The sequence below is a fragment of the Puntigrus tetrazona genome, chromosome 5 (genome assembly GCF_018831695.1).
Source record: "Puntigrus tetrazona isolate hp1 chromosome 5, ASM1883169v1, whole genome shotgun sequence".
In the NCBI taxonomy this organism is placed as follows: Eukaryota; Metazoa; Chordata; class Actinopteri; order Cypriniformes; family Cyprinidae; genus Puntigrus; species Puntigrus tetrazona.
In genome coordinates this window covers 36,903-56,921 of record NC_056703.1, presented here as the reverse complement: position 1 = coordinate 56,921, position 20,019 = coordinate 36,903, and the positions used below count along the sequence as shown (strand labels likewise).

The 20,019-nt window shown below is 35.4% G+C and overlaps 1 protein-coding gene across 1 annotated transcript; it reads right to left on the bottom strand.

The window, feature by feature from the left end:
• Positions 1–1,911: 1,911 nt before the first annotated feature.
• On the bottom strand, positions 1,912–18,925 carry LOC122345381 (leukemia inhibitory factor receptor-like). The gene is given in 19 exon segments (XM_043239481.1): positions 1,912–2,502; positions 2,608–2,674; positions 3,515–3,611; positions 3,739–3,876; positions 3,992–4,141; positions 5,112–5,157; positions 5,159–5,214; positions 5,545–5,727; positions 6,555–6,774; positions 6,893–6,957; positions 7,323–7,478; positions 8,237–8,386; positions 8,493–8,626; positions 9,283–9,412; positions 10,143–10,415; positions 10,896–11,049; positions 12,207–12,349; positions 12,855–12,988; positions 18,770–18,925. Coding segments are annotated over 18 exon segments (2,820 nt in total). The 5' UTR covers positions 12,922–12,988; positions 18,770–18,925.
• Between the last annotated feature and the right edge of the window lie 1,094 nt (positions 18,926–20,019).

Genomic DNA, 20,019 nt, shown 5'->3' with positions numbered 1-20,019 from the left:
TAAGAGTTTAATGAATGCTATCTGATGCTCATCAAAGTCTACATGAAACTGCATAGCGACCCATTTTACTTTCACATTATCATGGTTCAGAGTGAAACAAAATACTGAACACAAATAAAATGTAAGGCGGGGCTCGATTTCATCCATTAAACGGATGGATGGTGCAATATAGCCGTTTAGTTTCCTATTAAAATTGAAATAAAGCATCACAACACGTATGAAGAAAGTAAACAGGGTTGCTTTTGATTTCATGTCGACTTTCATCATCCATTCTCACTGTAGTGACAAGCGTTTTACGTCGTCTTTCTGACTGCTGCACAAGGTTTTGGAGGACTAGCGATATGCACAGTGCTCAAAAAAGGCCTTCACAGTAACATTGGATACACGGCTCTCGTATATCTGTATGCTAGATTGACAAAAGTCCAGTCAAAAGGAATAGCAGGCTCTTCTAACATCAGCAAGGCCAGTTAAAGTAATTTACCCTGTGGTCCATGTGGGCCCATAATAAAAGGAAACCGTTCTGGAAGAAGGTGCTGTTCTTTGCGGGAAACCAAAAAAATAAAAAAAAAAATTAGCTACAGAGGCACTGTGGTCACTTTAAAACCATAATCTCTAGACAAGACACATCATCATTTTGGACAAATGCATCTATGATTAGATTCATAGTTGAGTTTATACTGGAAGTATTATCACGCTAATGTCCCATATTCATCAGGTGTGAAACACAAAGATGCATTCATAAAACTAAAAAGGTGCTTCACATGTTGTACGGATAATGCCAAATTCATAAAATGTCACTGACCTTTGGAAAGCAAAAATTAAAAGATTAAAAATGAGTCTTATATCCTACGTTGGATTATTAGACCAAGAGCAGAATTTTTTTGGGAAAAATGTTGCCGAGAATAGGGCTGCACAATTAACTGGAGAAAAAAATAAAATAAAAATACACAAATGTTACTATTGTAACAACTGTACTGTAAATGATTAATATATTTTACAGTGATATATTTCAATAATATTATATTATTTAGTAATAGTAGCAGTAGTAATAATTACAATTATATCATACTGCTATATAATTCATCGTGCAGCCCTCGCAGTGAAGGTCAATGTATACTGTATACAAAGTTGTATGCTGACAGCATAAATCAAAAATACAACTAGCTAGCTGCATCACATGATCAACAGTAGTTTACATGCATCTTACAGACTGAAGCTGACAATGTAAGATCATTAAAACACTATAACAGCGGTTTCCTTAATCAGGAAAACGGTTTCAGAGTAATCAGAGATGCATATTTCTCCCATTTTCCTTTTGTTCTGTCAGCTTATTCAACGTGTGTGTGCCCGTTTACACAAACATCAAGTCTCAAAGTTGTTACTTGAAGCTACATACTTTTTTTTTTTTTAACACATAGAAGCTGCACAGTATAAGAACAAGCCTTAAATGTACTAGTTTTGATCTTCTGAAATGTAAATCAACATGTTTTACTGGCAGAGAGAAGTGTGCAAAGTCAATTAACTCAGCCTGCTTTTCAGAATCTGCTACAGAACCGTTAGTAAAATTAGCAGTGAAATGTTGGGCACGATATAAAGCTGCAAGAATGAAAAATGGACTGCCATCGCTCCAATAACACTGCAAGAAAGAGCCAAGAACACCGTCTTACGAATAGAAGCAAAAGTTCCTAAGCAAACCGTCATACTGCTCCGAGCGAGCGCGTGAAGATACGATCACCAGCTTCAGCTCTTCAGTAGTACTTCACCTGTCTGGTCAGTAACACAAGTCTTTGAGAAACAGTAGTGACGTTGATTACGTAAATGTGAGCGATTTTTAGGAACCCTAAAACGAAACGAAAACATCCTCTTAAAAGGGTGAACGGCACAAACCAACGTGAAAACCCCCCAATAAAGCTAGTGCGTTCTCAGGATTTCCAGAGAGAGAAAATTGTGGAACCAGGTGTTTGAAGGCTGTGGTTTCTCTTCAGAGGATTCTGGGATGAGGAACTGGGACGATGTGACCGACGTCGGGCTGCCAAGCGAACCGCTAAAGTTTTCCTCTGGAGAATCCAGCTGCCAGGAACACTGGGGTTTGTAGCCTGTATTCAAATCGTCGTCTTGAAAGTCGGCCTCAAATTCGATCTGGGGCTCGGCCGGTCCCGTGACGGACTGCATTTGAGGCCTGTAACCTGCGCAGGCCTCCTGCGGGGAGGTGGGGCTCTGGATGCCCGCGTAGGTGATTTCAGTCTGCGTGGAGCCCACTGAAGCGGTCGAGGAGCCGGAGGTGTCTGACACGTGGTTACTGTGTGAGCCGTCACCGACCACCTGGTTGTAGTATCTCAGCAGGGCCGGTTCATCCGAGTCGGTGTCCACCTCTACGTTGTCGTTCTCAGACTCCTCCTCTTCCTCTGGGACCGGGAACAGACCTTCCTTAGTGAAATCCCACTCTGGACTCTCCACAATGTGGACCAGACTGTGAGGAGAGGGCTTGACATCCATAGGACCCTAAACGCAAACAACAGCAAAGCAATTTGAGGAATCATTTATGTTCTTAGTACCAAGTAATATTGATTCCCGTCTTAGCAAACACTACTCAAGAAAGAAGTTTACCCGTGGGGAGGACCAGTCTCCGGGTACTTTAGGTCCAGGGATTTCAGGATAGAAAGCTTTCTTTACCCTGGAATTAGATAAAGAACAACCATCAAGGCAACGCATCAATAACTGATTTATAATAGTGTTGTTACATTGTATGCATTGTGTAACTAAAACCGCTTTTGACTTTAAACTGAAAAACAAAATGTTTAAAAATGTAAACTTAAATTTACATCAGTTTCACTTTTTATTACAAAAAAGGATTAAAATGTAGAATTATTGAAAAATTAAGTATTTTAAATAAAGTAAAGTAATTATTCAAAATATAAATAAACATTATAACATTTTGGTTAGCTGCCAAGGCAACATTTCACATTTTAAAAAGTAGTAGTTTTTGAAATAATACAAAAAATTTGATAAAAACTAAATAGACAAAAAAAAAAAAAAAACCTCAAGCAACAACCACCAAAAAGTAAAATAAAACAGAAATTGCAAAACATAAAAACTAAAACACTACTTTAAGCTAATGTTACTAAAATAACACAGCAAAAATGAAAACCTTTTTTCCAGTTAGTTGCCAAGGCAATATTCATTATTATAAAAAAGTACTACGTAAATTGACAATTTGAAAAAAAAAAAAAAAAAAAAAAATTAAAACGACTAAACATGAGGGGAAAAAAATGCAAGAACATGACTAAAACTTAAAGGACATAATAATCAATAGAAAAAATATTATTAAAATGTGAATTATAAGTAAATATTACTAAAATAACAGTGACTTGTGTTGATCAGTAAGGCAGAGACAATAATCTGTTGTTGTAGCTCACACTGCAAGCCATTTAGGTTGCATTGATTAGATTTAGTGGGTTTTAAAAATTATTTAACTTGATGGAAATGCTATTAAAGGACATTAATAAAGTCCTACCACTCTCTCTTCTTGTAGCAGCAGATGCTGAAGAGGATGAGACAGCAGAACATGATTACCAGCGGCACAAGAATGCCAACAAACAACATGTCGGCAGCTGAATGAAGACAGAAAAGCAGAAGTTTAAGAGAAATAACCAATTTGTTACCTGCAATGTCAAAGCAAAAATCAAATAAGGCTACAGTCAATGGCAGACTATTTAAAGGAATTTCATAAAGTCTTACTGTCCATCTCCATCTTAATGGCCACAGTCGACCCGGCATCTTCCCCAGCTGAGGTGTAGGCCTTCACTACAAACTTATACGTGCTCAGAGACAAACCCTTCACCTTGTACCACTGCACTTCAGGATCAGAGATGTTGGCTAAAAACACAACCATGTAAATACACAAAGAATAAGATGTACATTTTTGCAAGAAAGAAAAAATACGCTTTATTCATATTTTTATTTATATACATTCCATCTTATGTGTGCTTACCAATGAGATCCAGATGTGCAGCATTCGCCACATAGATGGTGTATCCGCGTATGAAGCCTCTCTGGTGTTCCACTGCAGTGGCCTTCCAAGCCAGCAGCACATCAGAGCCGGTCTGATTGGCCGAAAGATCACCAACCGACTGTGAAGGACCTACAGAAGATCCAGCAAAAAGAACAGATTCATATACAAACGACAAAATCAAGACTGAGACTACGCAAGAGCCAATAGGGATATTAACAGTAATGGATTGTCATCTTACAACATCAATTCAAAACTGGACTTTTGTGGCTTTGTCTGCCAGCTTTGAGGTCAATGACATGCGAGTGTACTCATAAGTGATAATATGAACATTGCAGATGTTGTATAAATATAAGCAAGATCAGGGTACAAACTAATGAGTAAAACAAAATGTCTAGATGTCTATTAAATGCCCCCTCCTCCTAAGCTATAAATATCTAAATATTTAACAGTAGTAGTAGTAGTATTAGTATAGTATAGTAGTAGTAACTAGCATAGTAACAATACAGTAGTAGTAATAACAACAACAACAACAACAACGATACTGACGTCAATTGGGTGAATGATCTCCATCATCCATCATGCAGATATAAAAGAATTTTTTTTCTCTTTTTCTTTTTTTTTTTGTTTATCCACAAGTTATGCTAGCCTACACTATATGATAGTAAAATATTACATCAGTAATTTCTTATTTTGTTTACTATTTTAACAACAACAAATAATAATAATAATAATAACTAATAGCAATAAGAACAAAAATAGTTATTACCATTAATAAAAATAATTTTACAATAATTACTGAATTATTGTTGTTTTTATATCGCTATTTTAATTATAATTGTACAAAAATAAAATTGGTGAATTACCTTTTTTCAGTAAATGAATGAATATATTCTTCACGTAAACAATGTCTGTTTGTGTTTTAAAAGAGCTACCATTTATTTGCTACGTCAACAAGTTTAATGGTTTGTTAATATATGCAAATGCTGTTGATAAGTGACCTGCTGTAGGCAGAGAAATATTGTGGAATTCACAGTGAAGGCCCTATTGATTTTGTGTGTGTGTCTCTCTGTGTAAGTGCCAACAGCAAAGGTTCTCTTACTCATTTCCTGTGAGTATCCGTGCCATCTCTGCAGCAGCGTGTAGGAGCGCGGTTGAAAGAGAGTACACGGATACGGTGTACCCTACTCCTGCCACCAGAGAGTCTGAAATCAACAGAAACCACTGAACAGTGAAGTAAACATGTAGCGTTTGGCCTAAACATCGTGAAGAAATTCGGATTCCAGTAGGTTTCCACTATGTGTGTGTAATGTAAACCTGAAGTATGTGGACAATCAAGTAAAAAAAAATGAGTGCCATTGCAGCAGAGACAAAATAACTAAACAACTTGGCATTTATTTTAAAGCACAGGAGCTGACCATTTCTAAAAATAAAAAAATCAAAAGCACCTGCTGATTCTATAACAGTGAGTGAAGACGATGAAGAAGGAGTTGCTGTATTCACCAAAACCTTTTTTTATTCATTTAAAAACTCACCCGAGTACACCGTCAGGCTGCTGTCTGATTCTGGAACTTTCTTCCAGTCAACAGGGCAGAGTCCACTGCAGCCGGTCGGGACCCACTCCACGGTGTACCCGCGGCTCGAGTTGGCATTCGGCTGCCAGGAGATGTCAAATGATCCATTTGTGCTGAGCAGCTTAGACACGGACAGCTGGGAATCTACAGGACAGCAGATCACATACACGACCTTTAAGGGATTAAAACAATTATGTGCGATGCATAGCAATTAGTGCAAAAGTTCCACAAAAAAAACTAAAAAACTTGAATAACTAAATATTTTAATAACTTATTTTAGTTAAGAAGGACCTTCATGAATTTTTTTTATATTTATCTACTGATAAACAGTGAAATATAGTTCAAGCAAACTATAAAAGTCAAACAGTTCTGGGGTTAAAACAGCCATGTTAAATTTTTTGCATGCCAATGGCACTAAACATTTATTTAAACTTCAAAATGCATTAACAGTAGCCCTATTTTTTTTTTTTTTTAAATAAATGGGTTCTACATAATTATATATTATTATCATCATCATTATCATTATATTTTTATAATAAATAATATTATTACAGAATTAAAAATGCTTTAATAAAATTATACTATTAAATAATCCATAAATACAATATTAAAATTTATATTAATAATAATAATAACAACAACAACAACAACAACAACTACAACTAATATATAAAAAAACATTTAAACAGTTTACAAACAGGTGTGTGTGATTTGTTTATAATTATTATTATTATTAACAACAACAACTAAAAAAATGAACTATACATATACAGGCACACGTGTGTAAAAGTATAATAAATACAATAAACTGGTTGTTTTATTAGCATCTAAATATATTTATATAAAGCTTATAAAATCTTTAAACCTACTCAATATAATTAAATATCTAAATATCTACGAAAGCATTAAATACAATGCACAAAACAACATTTAATAGCCTAGCAGCTGAAAAAAGAAACAGCTCCCTGCACCTGCTCTGTATGCTGGTGTGATCACAGTGGAAGGCTGAGAGAGACCAGCTGGGTTTCGTGCTGCCACGGCAACGGTGATGTCACTGCTGTTGTTAAGGATGATGGGATAGCTGAAGTTCCCAGGAGGAAGGAAAAGCCATGTCCACCCGTCTTCCTCTGGTGAACTCTGGGAAACGTTGTAGCCGACTAATGCACCATGACTTTCTCTCACGGACAGAGGCTGAATGAAAACAGGCACATGACACCATGTTTATTAATAAGAAGAACATGTTACTCAGTCGTATGGCATCAGTCAGATTTCAAATCCAAGATGATGGCAACAGTAAAGATGTTCTTACTTTCCAAAATACACGTCCTGTGTTACTGCCGTCCATCCAGATCCAGACATCAAGGGCATCAGGACCTGAAAATAAACTTGGTTATAGACCTATATAAACCTAACGTATAATAAAACCTAAAAATAAAGAGGAAATGATGTAGTAAAGCAAGCTATGAATATCATGAGCTTAGTGTATTGGAGTTTTCTTTCTAACATTCGTTCAGTGTCGCACAACGCCTCAACTGTGACCGATCGATCACATCAGAGGTGTTCCCATATTGAGATCACAATTCATGTTATCAGAGACGTTTTTGCACTGACCACTTGGCCGCCGTTTATAATTAAAATATAAATATCTCGGCTGTCAGATGTGGTGAAGTAAAGGAGAAAACAGAGTGACTAATTTAGATTTATTGTTTAATTTTCTGCCAGTTATTTTAACCACTCACGGTCCATTTTAGTGTGGATCTGGTAGGGGGCGCTCTCGTCTCCCCACTTCCAAAAACTGTGCTTAGAGCAGCAGCGTAGAGTCACAATGTAGTTCACATCTGGCCACAAACCCTCCAGCACCACGGAGGATAAACCTGGACCACTGTAGTTTACAGCTACAGACAGAGACAGAGAGAGAGAGAGAGAGAGAGAGAGAGATTGTCAGTTGATCGCCTTACAAATCAGCATCTATCTATTTTAAAGCAATGGCTTGACAAAAGTAGCATTTCAATTAATTGTAAACAAGCAAGAGTAATGAACGCATTTTTAAAAATATGTTTAAAGCAAGTATGAGCACTGAGCCAAATAAAAAAAAATAAAAAAATTTTCTGGATTCTGTTTTCCAATTTTTTTTTATGGACCCCATTGATTTTAAAGCAATCAAAAGCTAATAAACTGAAATCATAAAACTTTAAATTTAGTGACAATTTATAAAAAGTAATACAAATTACTTTAGGGCCATACTAAAAATACTTTATATGTTATTTGTCTTTTTTTTTTCCCTATCTATCTATCTATCTATCTATCTATCTATCTATCTATCTATCTATCTATCTATCTATCTATCACTAAATTTTCTGTTTTAATTATTTTAGATTTGTGCTCCAGGTTTAAGGAAAATATTTTTTTCCCCATTATCAAAATACATGTGCACAGCTAGAGGTAAACATTTTCAGCTAAGCTGATTTTTTTGATTTGTCAAGATCAATTACAATCCTCAAGATCTTGGTTGCTTATAAACCATTTCTGCTGTTTTTTGAGTTTAGTAAATGATGTTAGAAGTTGGAAGAATTTTTGGGTGAACTATCCCTTTAACTCCAAGACCACACCAAAAACAAACAGGGCTCTGAGAGCTGAAAGCCGAGCAGCATACTTACAGTGCTGGAAAGTTCAGGGGCGAAGAGCTGCAGCTGGCATACCATCTCCAGCTTTTTATACGCTGCCACAGACCAGTTCCACAGCAGTGTGGCGCTCCTCGCCTCGACATCAACCGCCTCCACATTCACTGGAGCCAACAGATGTACTGGAAGAGACGCAAAACCATCACGAGAGCTCACAATCGTGAGAATATTAAGACACTCACTCGGACTCTATTTATAACGTAGATGCGCTCATTGAAAATGCGGTACCCCGGTCGGTGATTTGGGCTGAGTCTGTGAGCTGGACTGTACCAAGAGGATTTCGAGCCACCAGAGTCCAGTTCTCCTCCCAGGCATTCGAGCTACACCACCATGTCTTCCTTTCGTTAGCCTCCGAACAGTTCCTGTGGATAAAAATATAAAGTCATTTTCATCATTTAATCATATTACCAAGATAATTGTGGTGTGATAATTATATTAAAACATGACTTCAAATCCAGGAATCCAGTTAAACATATGCATTACAGGTTAAGCAGTTGTTTTCAATATGCAGCAAATCAAGCACAGTAGTATAATGTGGAGTAAAACTAAAAATTCAGCTTTGTGTCACAGGGATAAATTAAGTTTCAAAATATACTCAAATAGATAATTGTTATCTGACACCGTTACAGTTTTACTGTAATACACACGCACACACAATTATTCTAAGATTCTGGTTTAGCCAGAACTGTGTGTGTATATTTATTAGGATTAATTATTATAACATAATCATTAAATATCTAATATTAACTTCTCCATAAACTTGTTTTTATTAAAAAAAAAAATAATAAAAATACACACAAACACAAACACAATATAAAATATTTTAATTAGAACATTAATGGAATTAGACGTTTGGATCAGCAGTAAAAATACACATTGTGTTACACAAGTATCCTTTTCCATCTCATTTAATGTGGTTGCTGTTGGGGATCTTTTTATGTACCGAGGACATTACGATACCCAGAGCCAAATGGGATGGAGTGTGCGGTCAGTGGTTCTTGTGTAGTGTGTTTCTTGCCTTCCATTAAGGGTGTATTTAGTGTGGCTGTGCTTCTTTCTTAAGAGAGTGTCTCGTCCTTTCTTCCAAGAACATTCTGCGGATGCCAGGTCCCGCGTCTCGCAGACCAAGCCCTCATCGCCCGGCGGATCTACAGCAATTACATACAACAAAGCCACATGCAAGTTCCTTTTAACACTGCACAGCAATCATCTAGTGCCAGTCATTATGCTAAAAATGAACACTCAAATTTTCCTGCTTTCTGAAGTCGTATGCGCATTTACAGTGCTGGATTGAACTTTTATAGGGCTTATATATCAGAATATAAAAAAAAAAAAAAACTAAAAACTATAGCCACTTTCACTTATATAGCCGTTTTCATGAACGGTAAACAGGACCCAAAGTTTATGTGTTTGTTAATTTGATTTTATTTTTAAACCAAAAGTGACAGTCAAGAGACATCTGTAATGTTTCTAAACGCTGTTTAAATATTCTTGAAACTTATTTAAAATCAAATAATCCTGAAAAATAACATTTTTAGTACATTTTTGTCAATTTTAAGCAGCAAATGTTTTAAACGCTGATAAAATAGAATTTATTTATTCAAATGTTTTTGCACCAAATCGGCATCTGTAATTTCTGCAGGATCGTAAAACTTGAAAAAGACTTGAGTAATGATGCTAAAAATTCAGTTTTGCGTAACAGGAGTAAATTAAATTATTTAGGAATAAAAAAAAATGTTGATCAAATAAATGAACATTTTTAAACGGTAATGCATGTAAACTTATTATGATATAAAGATATATGATATAAATGATAAATATATGTACGGTATATGATAGAAATACAAGATACAATGTATTATTTATAATTGAACTTACAGCCTACAAACACCACGGCTCCTGTGAGGATGGACCTTTGAGAAAAGCAGATCACGTTGGTGCCCGTGTTGCCTGAAGCTGGCTGGTCTGTTACCGTGATGGCATACGTTCTTCTGCTCAGTCGTGTGGCGCTCATTTCCAGAGGCCCGTAATTCATTTGTTTAAAATCTTTTTTCTCTTCAACAATGCAGCAGAAGGTCATATTACTGCCGACAGCAACCACTTTATCTTGGGGAAACATGTAAGACTCAGACTTCTCGGGAATATCCGAGCCTAGAGACAAAAAGTTGAGATTTCATAAGTTCGGCATATGGTTTAAATAACGACTTATTTTTCTTTTATAGAGGAAATATTTTCTAGTGCATCCAATGAAACAGATTACGTCCTTCCCAAGTACATTTTTCAAAACAATAACTCCAAACGTAAAAAGAAAACTACACGGTACGAAATTGGATCACTGGCATTATAATCAACGGCTGTGTCTGCTTTCAAAGGCCAGCTACTATTTTTGTCACACTGCACAACTACTTCAGCGACGCCCCGGTTTGTCTGAAGTAAAGGGTTTTAAATATCATATTTATTATTTAACAATTTTTTTTTTTTTACATAACTTGCCAAAATATATTGATAAAGACTTGATTTGGAAGATAAAATAAGCTCACAAAACAAGGACTACGAGGTGTTATGTTTGTTGGTGGGCTGGTTTTGAGAAAGCTTTCAAGACAAGCACCGTTTCCGAAGTGTTTTTAATACCTTGAATGGTCTGAAGAGGGCTCCACTGGCTGACCGACTGCTGGCTTCGTGCTCTGATTTGCGCAGAATGAGAAGTGCACTCCAAGGGGAAGGGTGAGTGCCAGGTCCAACTATGCAGTCCTGTTACAGGATCTGCTTTAACTGCCACAGACTCCTACAAAATTAAAAAATATATATACTGTATTAATTTTATTCATGCATTTGGCGGATGATTTTATGCAAAGTGACTTATATTGTGCTTGGTGTTATATCATCCTGGAAAACCAAAGCTTAGGTGTTGAAAACCCAATAGTTGGACTGATCCTTCACATCTTAAAGTCAGCATTCGCAACCCAATTTACTTCAATATCAATATTTAGTAACAAGTGTAGGACGATAGATGTTTGTAATTGTTTTTTTGGTCCAATATAAAATAAAAATAAGATGAATAAAGAAATTAAAATAAGATTTTAAAAAACAGATTAATTTTAATTTAATTAAAATAAATAAATTCTCTCTCAAATTAAATGTGATTCACCTGATTGCTGGTTGCTTTGGTTCATAGCTTAGAACTTTTAAACTAAGACACCTACATAAGAAACTAAAAAAAGGGCATCTTTTGTAGCTTGTGTGTGTAACTGTATGTGTTAACTACAGAAAATACATTTTAAAAAGGCTACATGGCCTACAACTAAGACTAAACTTGATTTGGGCTTCATGTCAGCCTAGATTAAAAGTCGGTTCAAAAGCAGAGCGAGTCATTTATTTTTAATTAAGGATTTGAAATAACATGAACTTATGAACTGATTTTATGTATCGATTTCATGACGACATGAATTTTCTGCATCAAATATATCTTAGACCCATGTGGCATGTTGTCGATTACCACAGGAAGTCATTTCAACTCGTCCTTCAGTTGAAAGCGAACAGTAATGCAATTACAATAAAAAGCCAGCAGACGTTATTTTTTGTGGTAATCAACATGCCGTCGACAGAGTTGCATTTAACCCCGACAATGGTTGAGATGCAATAATAAATCATACCAATAGAAAAAGATTTTGCAATATGGAAAAACAAACATGCTCCTGCTATTATAACATGCACCTCTAGGCTTTTTCCATCACAGTTGGTGTCTCGTATGAGACATGAAAACACTGAGTGGAGAAACTGGTTCCAGAGCAATTGCAGTTAATCTCTTGTTATTGAAATGAAGGTAGAACCGTTTTGCAATGTAATGTTCCTGAAGAGATTCCCAACACGCTTCAACAACAGCTAACTGCGACAACAGATTAATAGCTGAAATGACAAATGCAAGGATTTAAGAGCACTTACATTCAGCATCACATTCATGAGCTCGGTGTGGTAAATCTCAAGGTCAAAGAGCGATGCGTCACTCTGCCACGTCAAAGATAGAGTCTGCGCTTGGAAATCTGGATTTAGGGTTAAACCGTGAGGCACAGGAAGTTCACCCACACCTGTAACATTACAAAGAGAGGAAAAGGAGACTAAAGCATTAGTTTCATTTGTTAAATCCTGGCAAATACTTATAATGAATAAAACCATAATGTGTGATTATTCTATCCACTACCATTGTTGTTGACCAGATGATGCAAAAGGTTTCACAGCAAATAATAAAGTTTTACTATGTATTCAAAACTGTTATTTTAAACTGCACTTATTTGAAAAACATTATTATAATAAATGAAAAAAAAAAAAAAAAAATATATAAATATATATATATATATATATATAATATATATATATATATATATATATATATATATATATATATATATATATAACATTAACATTGCATTTATTTTGTGGGTGCTAAAACCACACCTATAACAAGATTTGAATTAAGAAATGGGATTATGTGAAATTATGAAACAAGTTAAACCTGAAGTGACTAAGCAGATTTCAAAAAAAAAAAAAAAAAAAAAAAAAAAAAAAAGTCTTGATTAAACTTGATGACCTCACCATTCTGTCCGAGGGAACGTCTGACCCCGAGACTCAGCAACAGAGCCAGAGTCACCCAGCCCTGCATACTGACCGAACCGGAAACGCTTACAGAAAAAGCAGAATACTCCAGATCTGGAGAACAGAGCTCACACCTACAACAACAAAAACACCAGATTAAAAGATGTTAGTCAGATTTATTTAATTACATATTCAGGAGAGTTAAATATAATCGGGAAGCAATTGTGATGCTGCATTTGCATAAAAAGATTTAACTAGTTTTTCTCATTTTGAATGACACAAACGTTTAAAAAAACATGCTGGAGTCAAATCTCACTCCAAAACCAGAGGAAATCACTACATGAAGTCAAAAAACATTAACATATTTTGCCATACAAATTCTCTATATTACATTCATAGTATGAATTCAGTCAGCAGATTCTAAGAAACACTTTGCATACAGCTAATACCCAAGATTTCAAAATCTCTAGAAATGAAACATTTGCAAATGTAATTGTTCTGGCTTCCGGCTTATTTTTAGCTGTACGAAACGGTTTGCTTTGCTGCTTGATATCGTAAATTTATGTGTTTGCCATATTATTTCACACACACACACACACACACACACACACACACACACACACACACACTAAAGCTAATGCAACATAGATTAAATCAACAAATTTTATTAAAAGACCTACCAATTTTGATGCAAATCAATGATGCTGTCATTCTTATCTTTACTATACTGACCCATGACATTTAATACTTGGAATTGACTATATTTATTTTCTTTTTATTCATTTGTTTGTTTAATTTACATATTTGTTTAGGAAAAATACTGACAAAAATCAAACATTTGAGCCAAGGAAGTTTCAGAAATTTGGTTAACCTGACATGCAAGGACTTGTAAACTCATGAGAGTGAAAGGATGTCTTTTTGTTTGTTGATGTATGAGTTATCATCACACAAATATCAGAGCTTCCCACAAATTGCTTATTTTGAACCTTACTTACCGCTACAACTCTTATCCCATTACTCCCTGAAAAACCTGAATTTCCTGTCCTCACCTCCTTTTTAAACCATAAACCAGAACACAAAACGCCTGCAGTAACTGAGATTTATATTACGACATACTCTCTTAGATTGACTGTAAAATTATACTGGTATTTTGGGACAAACATTAACGTGATTTAGATCTTACCCATCTAAGAGTCAACGATTTCATTTATGTAAACAGAATTACCTGAATGCCAGTAAAGTAGTGGCCGTCTTAGGCCCTTTGCCGTTTTCAACACGCAAGTATCCCTTTAAAAATACTATTTGAAAAACGTGGGATTAGTCAGATAACATTTAGTTATACAGGTGATGGAGGTTTATCGCTAATCAAAGAGCCAGCTTTACTGAGGAGATGCGAATTAATATATCGATAAATATATAGCGCCATCTTGTTATAAAGAGTCAGTGGGTGGAGTCACACACAGCAAAACAAAGAGTAGAAAATAATGTGGAGATATTAGTGAATTATTTTAGCTACTTTTTACATGCATTGTGAAAAGCGCTATACAAATAAATACAAATTTATTAGAATTAAGGAGTGCAAATCATTCATGCTTTCAGGTGTTAGCATCACATTCGTAAATCATCTGATAAGTTAAGTCTAAAATCTGAAAATATGTAGAAAATCCGGCACAATGTTGGTTCACATCATGAGCATCTAATCAGCGCGAGACATTCCAGAGTCAATTCGCATTCCTACGAAAGATTAAATTAGCACAAAGCTGCAGGACCGGCTTCTGAATCAAGGCCGTGAAAGAACACGAATGATAACAGAAACCAAATAAGAGGGTTTGTTTTGCTCTTACAAGAACGCTAGACATAATAGCGGATGGCGGGGCTTTGTGCAATCTTCTGAGAGCGGCTTTTAGCAAATATCGAGGTGGTTCGTAAATAGTAACTTACTGGTTTCAATACAGCACATATTTGAGGAAATATACGTAATGTTGTGGATGGGTTGCACGCCACAGTTTAATACTAACACAGGTTTTAGCGAGACCTGCTGACTACCAACTGAAGAGATTCAGCAGTCCGCACCAGCCGAGGTCATTTTCTTCTAGCAAAATGCATCACAAACAGGCGCAGGGTGAAGCTGTAGCTCATACCACGGATCTTCTGCTCTTGGGTAGCGATGCCAAAAGCAAGTTTAAACAAGCCGCCAAGCACGGTCCCTCCCGTAAACGAATCCCCAAACACCAACCCTCATAGTGAAACTGAAGCCATTTCGCTTTTCCAGTAAACTGAAGGCTGAAATAAAAAAAAAAATAAAAAAACACTGCAAGCTGGAAAAATAAACTGTTCGGAAGCCAAAAAATAAAAAAATAAATGTCTATTCAAAAAGAAAAAAAAAAGGTTTTTGCCAGTGCTAAAACGTAAGCAAACCTAAACCCAAGGAATTATTTACCTTCAGCATGTTAGCAATCCAGAACCATGCTAAACAACGGACCCGGTGCATACACCAGAATATCACAGGACTCTATGAAAGCAGCCACACAGAACAATCATCCTTTCTTCAGAAAACAAATCTTGTTTTAGAGGAAAAACAGATTAAAAATCATATAGTATGGTTGACCATTTTTATTATGGCACTCAAAATGAATAGTTTGCACTGTAAAAATTTGAAACAGACATCAAGACAACCCATCAACTAGTCGATTTCAAAGAGACAAAAGGTGGATTCCATGTAAAAAAAAAACCAACAAACATCCTTTGTGAACAGGATTCGCAATATTGACTTTCTATCAGATCTGGGAACCATGGCCTAACGGTAAAACAGGCCATCGTGTGTGTGTGTGTGTGTGTGTGTGTGTGTGTGTGTGTGTGTGTGTGTGTGTGTTTGTTAGAAAGCTCACAATGCTCTTGCGGACAGATCTCTTTAATATTCCACCGGCTGCAACTGCCAGAGGGCAAAGGACAGGAAAACAGATATAGACTTTTTTTTTTTTTTTCCGAAACAATGACTTGGAAAACGATTCAACTACAAAACCCCAGGCCCCCTGCCAGCTCATTTCCTTGCATCACCAGCAAGTCATGATTGGAAGGAATCTGAAACATAACACACGACATGTTTACAGCTCGAAAGGTTACCGCATTTCTCACAGATTCCTCATATCGTCGAATCATCCAAATATAACAGCGCACAAACCTCGGCAAAGGGCTGGAATTTAGTGTTTGCACTGGCAGCAGTGGTGGGTCTTCTGTGAAGTGTGAAGCTTCGGTGTACAGCCGGAACATTGTATCAAACGTTTGCACAGTTGCAGCACGGCGAAACACATTTTTACAACTTTTAGATTAACTACGTTCGAGCTACCATTACAAAAAAATGTTAGCAAGAATGCAAAAAAAACAACAACAACTTAGTGATAATATTTATTGGAACAGGCAACTAATTTTTATTTCCTGGAACAGGAAATGAAACTTAAAAAAATATAAAAATAAATTAAATTTATAAAAATAAATAAATAAAATGTAAAAATAAAAACTACTAAAAACAACAAAAGCACAAAAGTAGCACAACAAATTATTTTTAAATTAAAATGAAAACTGATTTTTAAAAAAAAGCTCATTCAACAAGTTATAACTGGTTTAACTAATAGTAAACATTGGCACTAAACAGCCTTCAACAAATAAAACTAAAAACAAATCAGAATTAAACTATAAATACTGGTTGCACTACCAAATAAAAGCCACAAATTTAAAATAACCTGCCTGACGCTGATGGGAAAACTAAAAGGAGAATATTTTGCAGGCTTTTTTTCTCTGGAATACATGAAGGCTCTGGCAGAACTCTTATTTAGCATCATCTACTATGTGCATTTTTTATAAGCGCTATGAACAAATGCCCTTCTTTCCCACCCTGCACATTTACACACGCCGAGAACAAGGACAATCTGTCCAGAACAGAGCGCCACTAATGGCTTCCTTCCTCCCATATCACACAGACCTACACATCTGAACGAGACTCTCTGATTCTGAAGACCCTTAAACCTGAAAAAACAGGAAGACTTTCACGATTCAAAAGGTTTTACACATTTTACTTTAAATAGACCAAACTGTAAATAAGACTGAAAGTGTGGTTACGGTTAATTTAAACTATTAAAAACATCTTTATTACTTGAAATAAATTTAAGATAAATAAATAATAATAAATAAATTATATATATATATATATATATATATATATATATATATATATATATATATATATATATATATATATATATATATATAAAAATTAATACCTTTTGAAAGGTTTAAAAACTAAAAAATTAAGTATTAAAATTATTGAGAACACTTTACAATAATTTGACATTTGTTAACATTTCTTAATGTATTAACCAACTCAAACAAACAATGATCAATGCATTTATTAATTATTGTTAATGTTAGTGAATGAAAATATAGTCGTTTTAGTACTTTTACTAATGTTGTTAACTAATCATAAACTAAAAATATAAAAAATGGTTAATTCAAAATACTTATAGATACTATAATAGTATAAAAATAATACTAAAATACCACCAAAGATGATTAAAAGTTAATTGTAATTTAATTGTGACACAGAGACTCAAAACACCTCGGACACTGGGATCTCCAACGTCACATTATCGCAAGAACATTAAATGTTATCATTTAATGACTCATTTTTATGTCGCTCCAAAAATGCAGGTTTTTTGGCATCATGACAGATTCAGTCACCATTCATATTTCACTTTCAGGAAATTCAAGTGAATGGCGACTGAGGCTGTCCGTCGATAGCATTCTGCCTAACGTCTCGATCTTCTACGGTAAACAGAATATTTAGGTCTCCAGACCGCAAGATCAAGACTCCACTTCTGCTAATTACGGACTGCGGGATCTGTTTACTAACAGTTCAAAAGGACCTCATATGTACAAAACGGTTGGGTAATAACTTACTCACCGATTCATACGTTCAACACAAGCAGTGGTAAAGGTGTATCATTAGAGGAAATTGTCCTGTAATTGTTGACTCACAAAATAAGCTTCTATTGTAACATCCACGATAATGCCATCAAATCATCTCATGGGACTAAAGGCAAAAGTGAGTGTCTTTACATGAACTAATAAACAAGTACAATAGGACTATGCACCATGATATAGGAGCACCATTTAATAAATACCATGGTACAGGAGTACAGCGATTATTTAATACCACGGTACACATGAGAGCAAGGTATTGCCATCTGATCTGACACATCATTGCATTGATACACTACATTTCTCTTTTTTTTTTTTTAGAAGTGCTGGAATGATAATTTGATGGAAATGCTTGAAAACATAAATTATGCATTTATAGTAACACGTGCATGGGGTAACTTGGACAGTAACTGTGTTCAAATATAAACTGATAAACACACAAAAAAAAACTAATTAGTTACCAAAACAGCACAGCAATGAGAAATGAGAAACACACACACACACACACACACACACACACACACACACACACACACACTACACAACTATGAAATAGCCATCAAAATAAAAAACTAGCTTTCTTAAAATCACTAAATATGTGGATAGAAAGTAAAGAGGGCGTGCAGGGAATAGCAAACAATCACGTTTAAACAAATTAAATTAATTAAATTCACTTAATTCGATTAGGTCAGTTAGAAAACAGCTAAATTCAAATGCCTCGAACGGAATGGCCTTGTCCAGTTTTACCACGAAAGCTACACTAATCTTATAAATAGCTGTACGTTATGGATTTCGGGGCGAAATAATCTCGGTTATGTCAACTGGTTTTCTATCATAACTCGATATATTCAGAAAACAAAAACACAAACGTCACGAGTCGACACAGATAAACAGGGAGAATTTTTGACGTAAAAAAAACAAACATGTTCCCAGACAGTTACCTTGATGTCTTGGTATCCTTATGTCTTCGAAATCAGCCGGTTATATCCATTAAACGAGCGTTTGATTTAACGGCAGCACATGGCCTTTCAGACGGGTATCTAAACCGGGGGAACCGAACCGGATTCTTATTCCCAGAATCTCTCCAGAATTGGATCGAAGCGCTCTACTAACCGTTCATTATGCGACAAAAAACTTCTGTCCTCCAGAGGGCGACGGTCGGCTCAACACAGAATCCTTAGCGTTCATATCTCAGAATGTTTTTTCTTATTAAAAACATTTGCATGCTAGTGAATATAATCGTTTTAATCTATTAACGACAAATATTTAATACCTGACACGTAAATGGAAAGTAGCCTAAGTAATTAATAAATAATATTAAAAGTGATGCATTTCCCGCTCATCACAAGCATAAATGATTGGTCTACCTTGACCAGCGCTGAGAAAAGTAACGGTTACCATGTGATAAGGTTAGCCGCGCGATCCTTTAGCAGCAGCGTGCGCCACAATTAGATATAAATACCTATACTGGAAAATTGTAGACATTGAGTTGGAAAACAGAGCAAAAATGTAAAACTTGAGAATTAATAAATTTTAAGGCCTTTATATAATCGACCAATCCGAATCAATTTTTTGATCGCTAAGCCACGCCCACGTACCCCCTTTGAGTAGTGGTACAGTTGCACTCTCCATTTTTTTTATGGATTTGTTCAGCAAGGCTTCTGGACGGAGGGGACAGGAGATGGGACGGGCCACGCTGGGAGCGTGGGCGGATTCGTGACGTGGAATATGTAAAACAAAAAAAATCTTTAAAATCTTTAGCAGTTTCATTTTATGAAAAATAATACTTGGAATATTTGCAACTGAAATGGCTTGCCATAAATGACCAGCGAAACGACATGGAAATAATACAATGATATGTACAGATTATTTAATTATTTAATATTGCACTTTCTTATAATTACCATTTCCCATTGACATAATATATCAAGAGTTAAATAATTCAACAAACATTAAATACAATTTCATGTAGGCTACTCTAGGAGGCCCTCTGGAGGCCACGGGTCCTAGACAGCTTTACTACAATTACATGTATACATGTATACATGTACTCTTTACATGTATACCCCTTTTTTAAAAAAAATATATATTATTGATTAATTTTATTTTCGTTAAAGGCTATGTGCAATGTGATCTTTAAAAAAAACAGCTGATGTGCGTTTTATATTTATTTGCATATCGGTTTTGAACA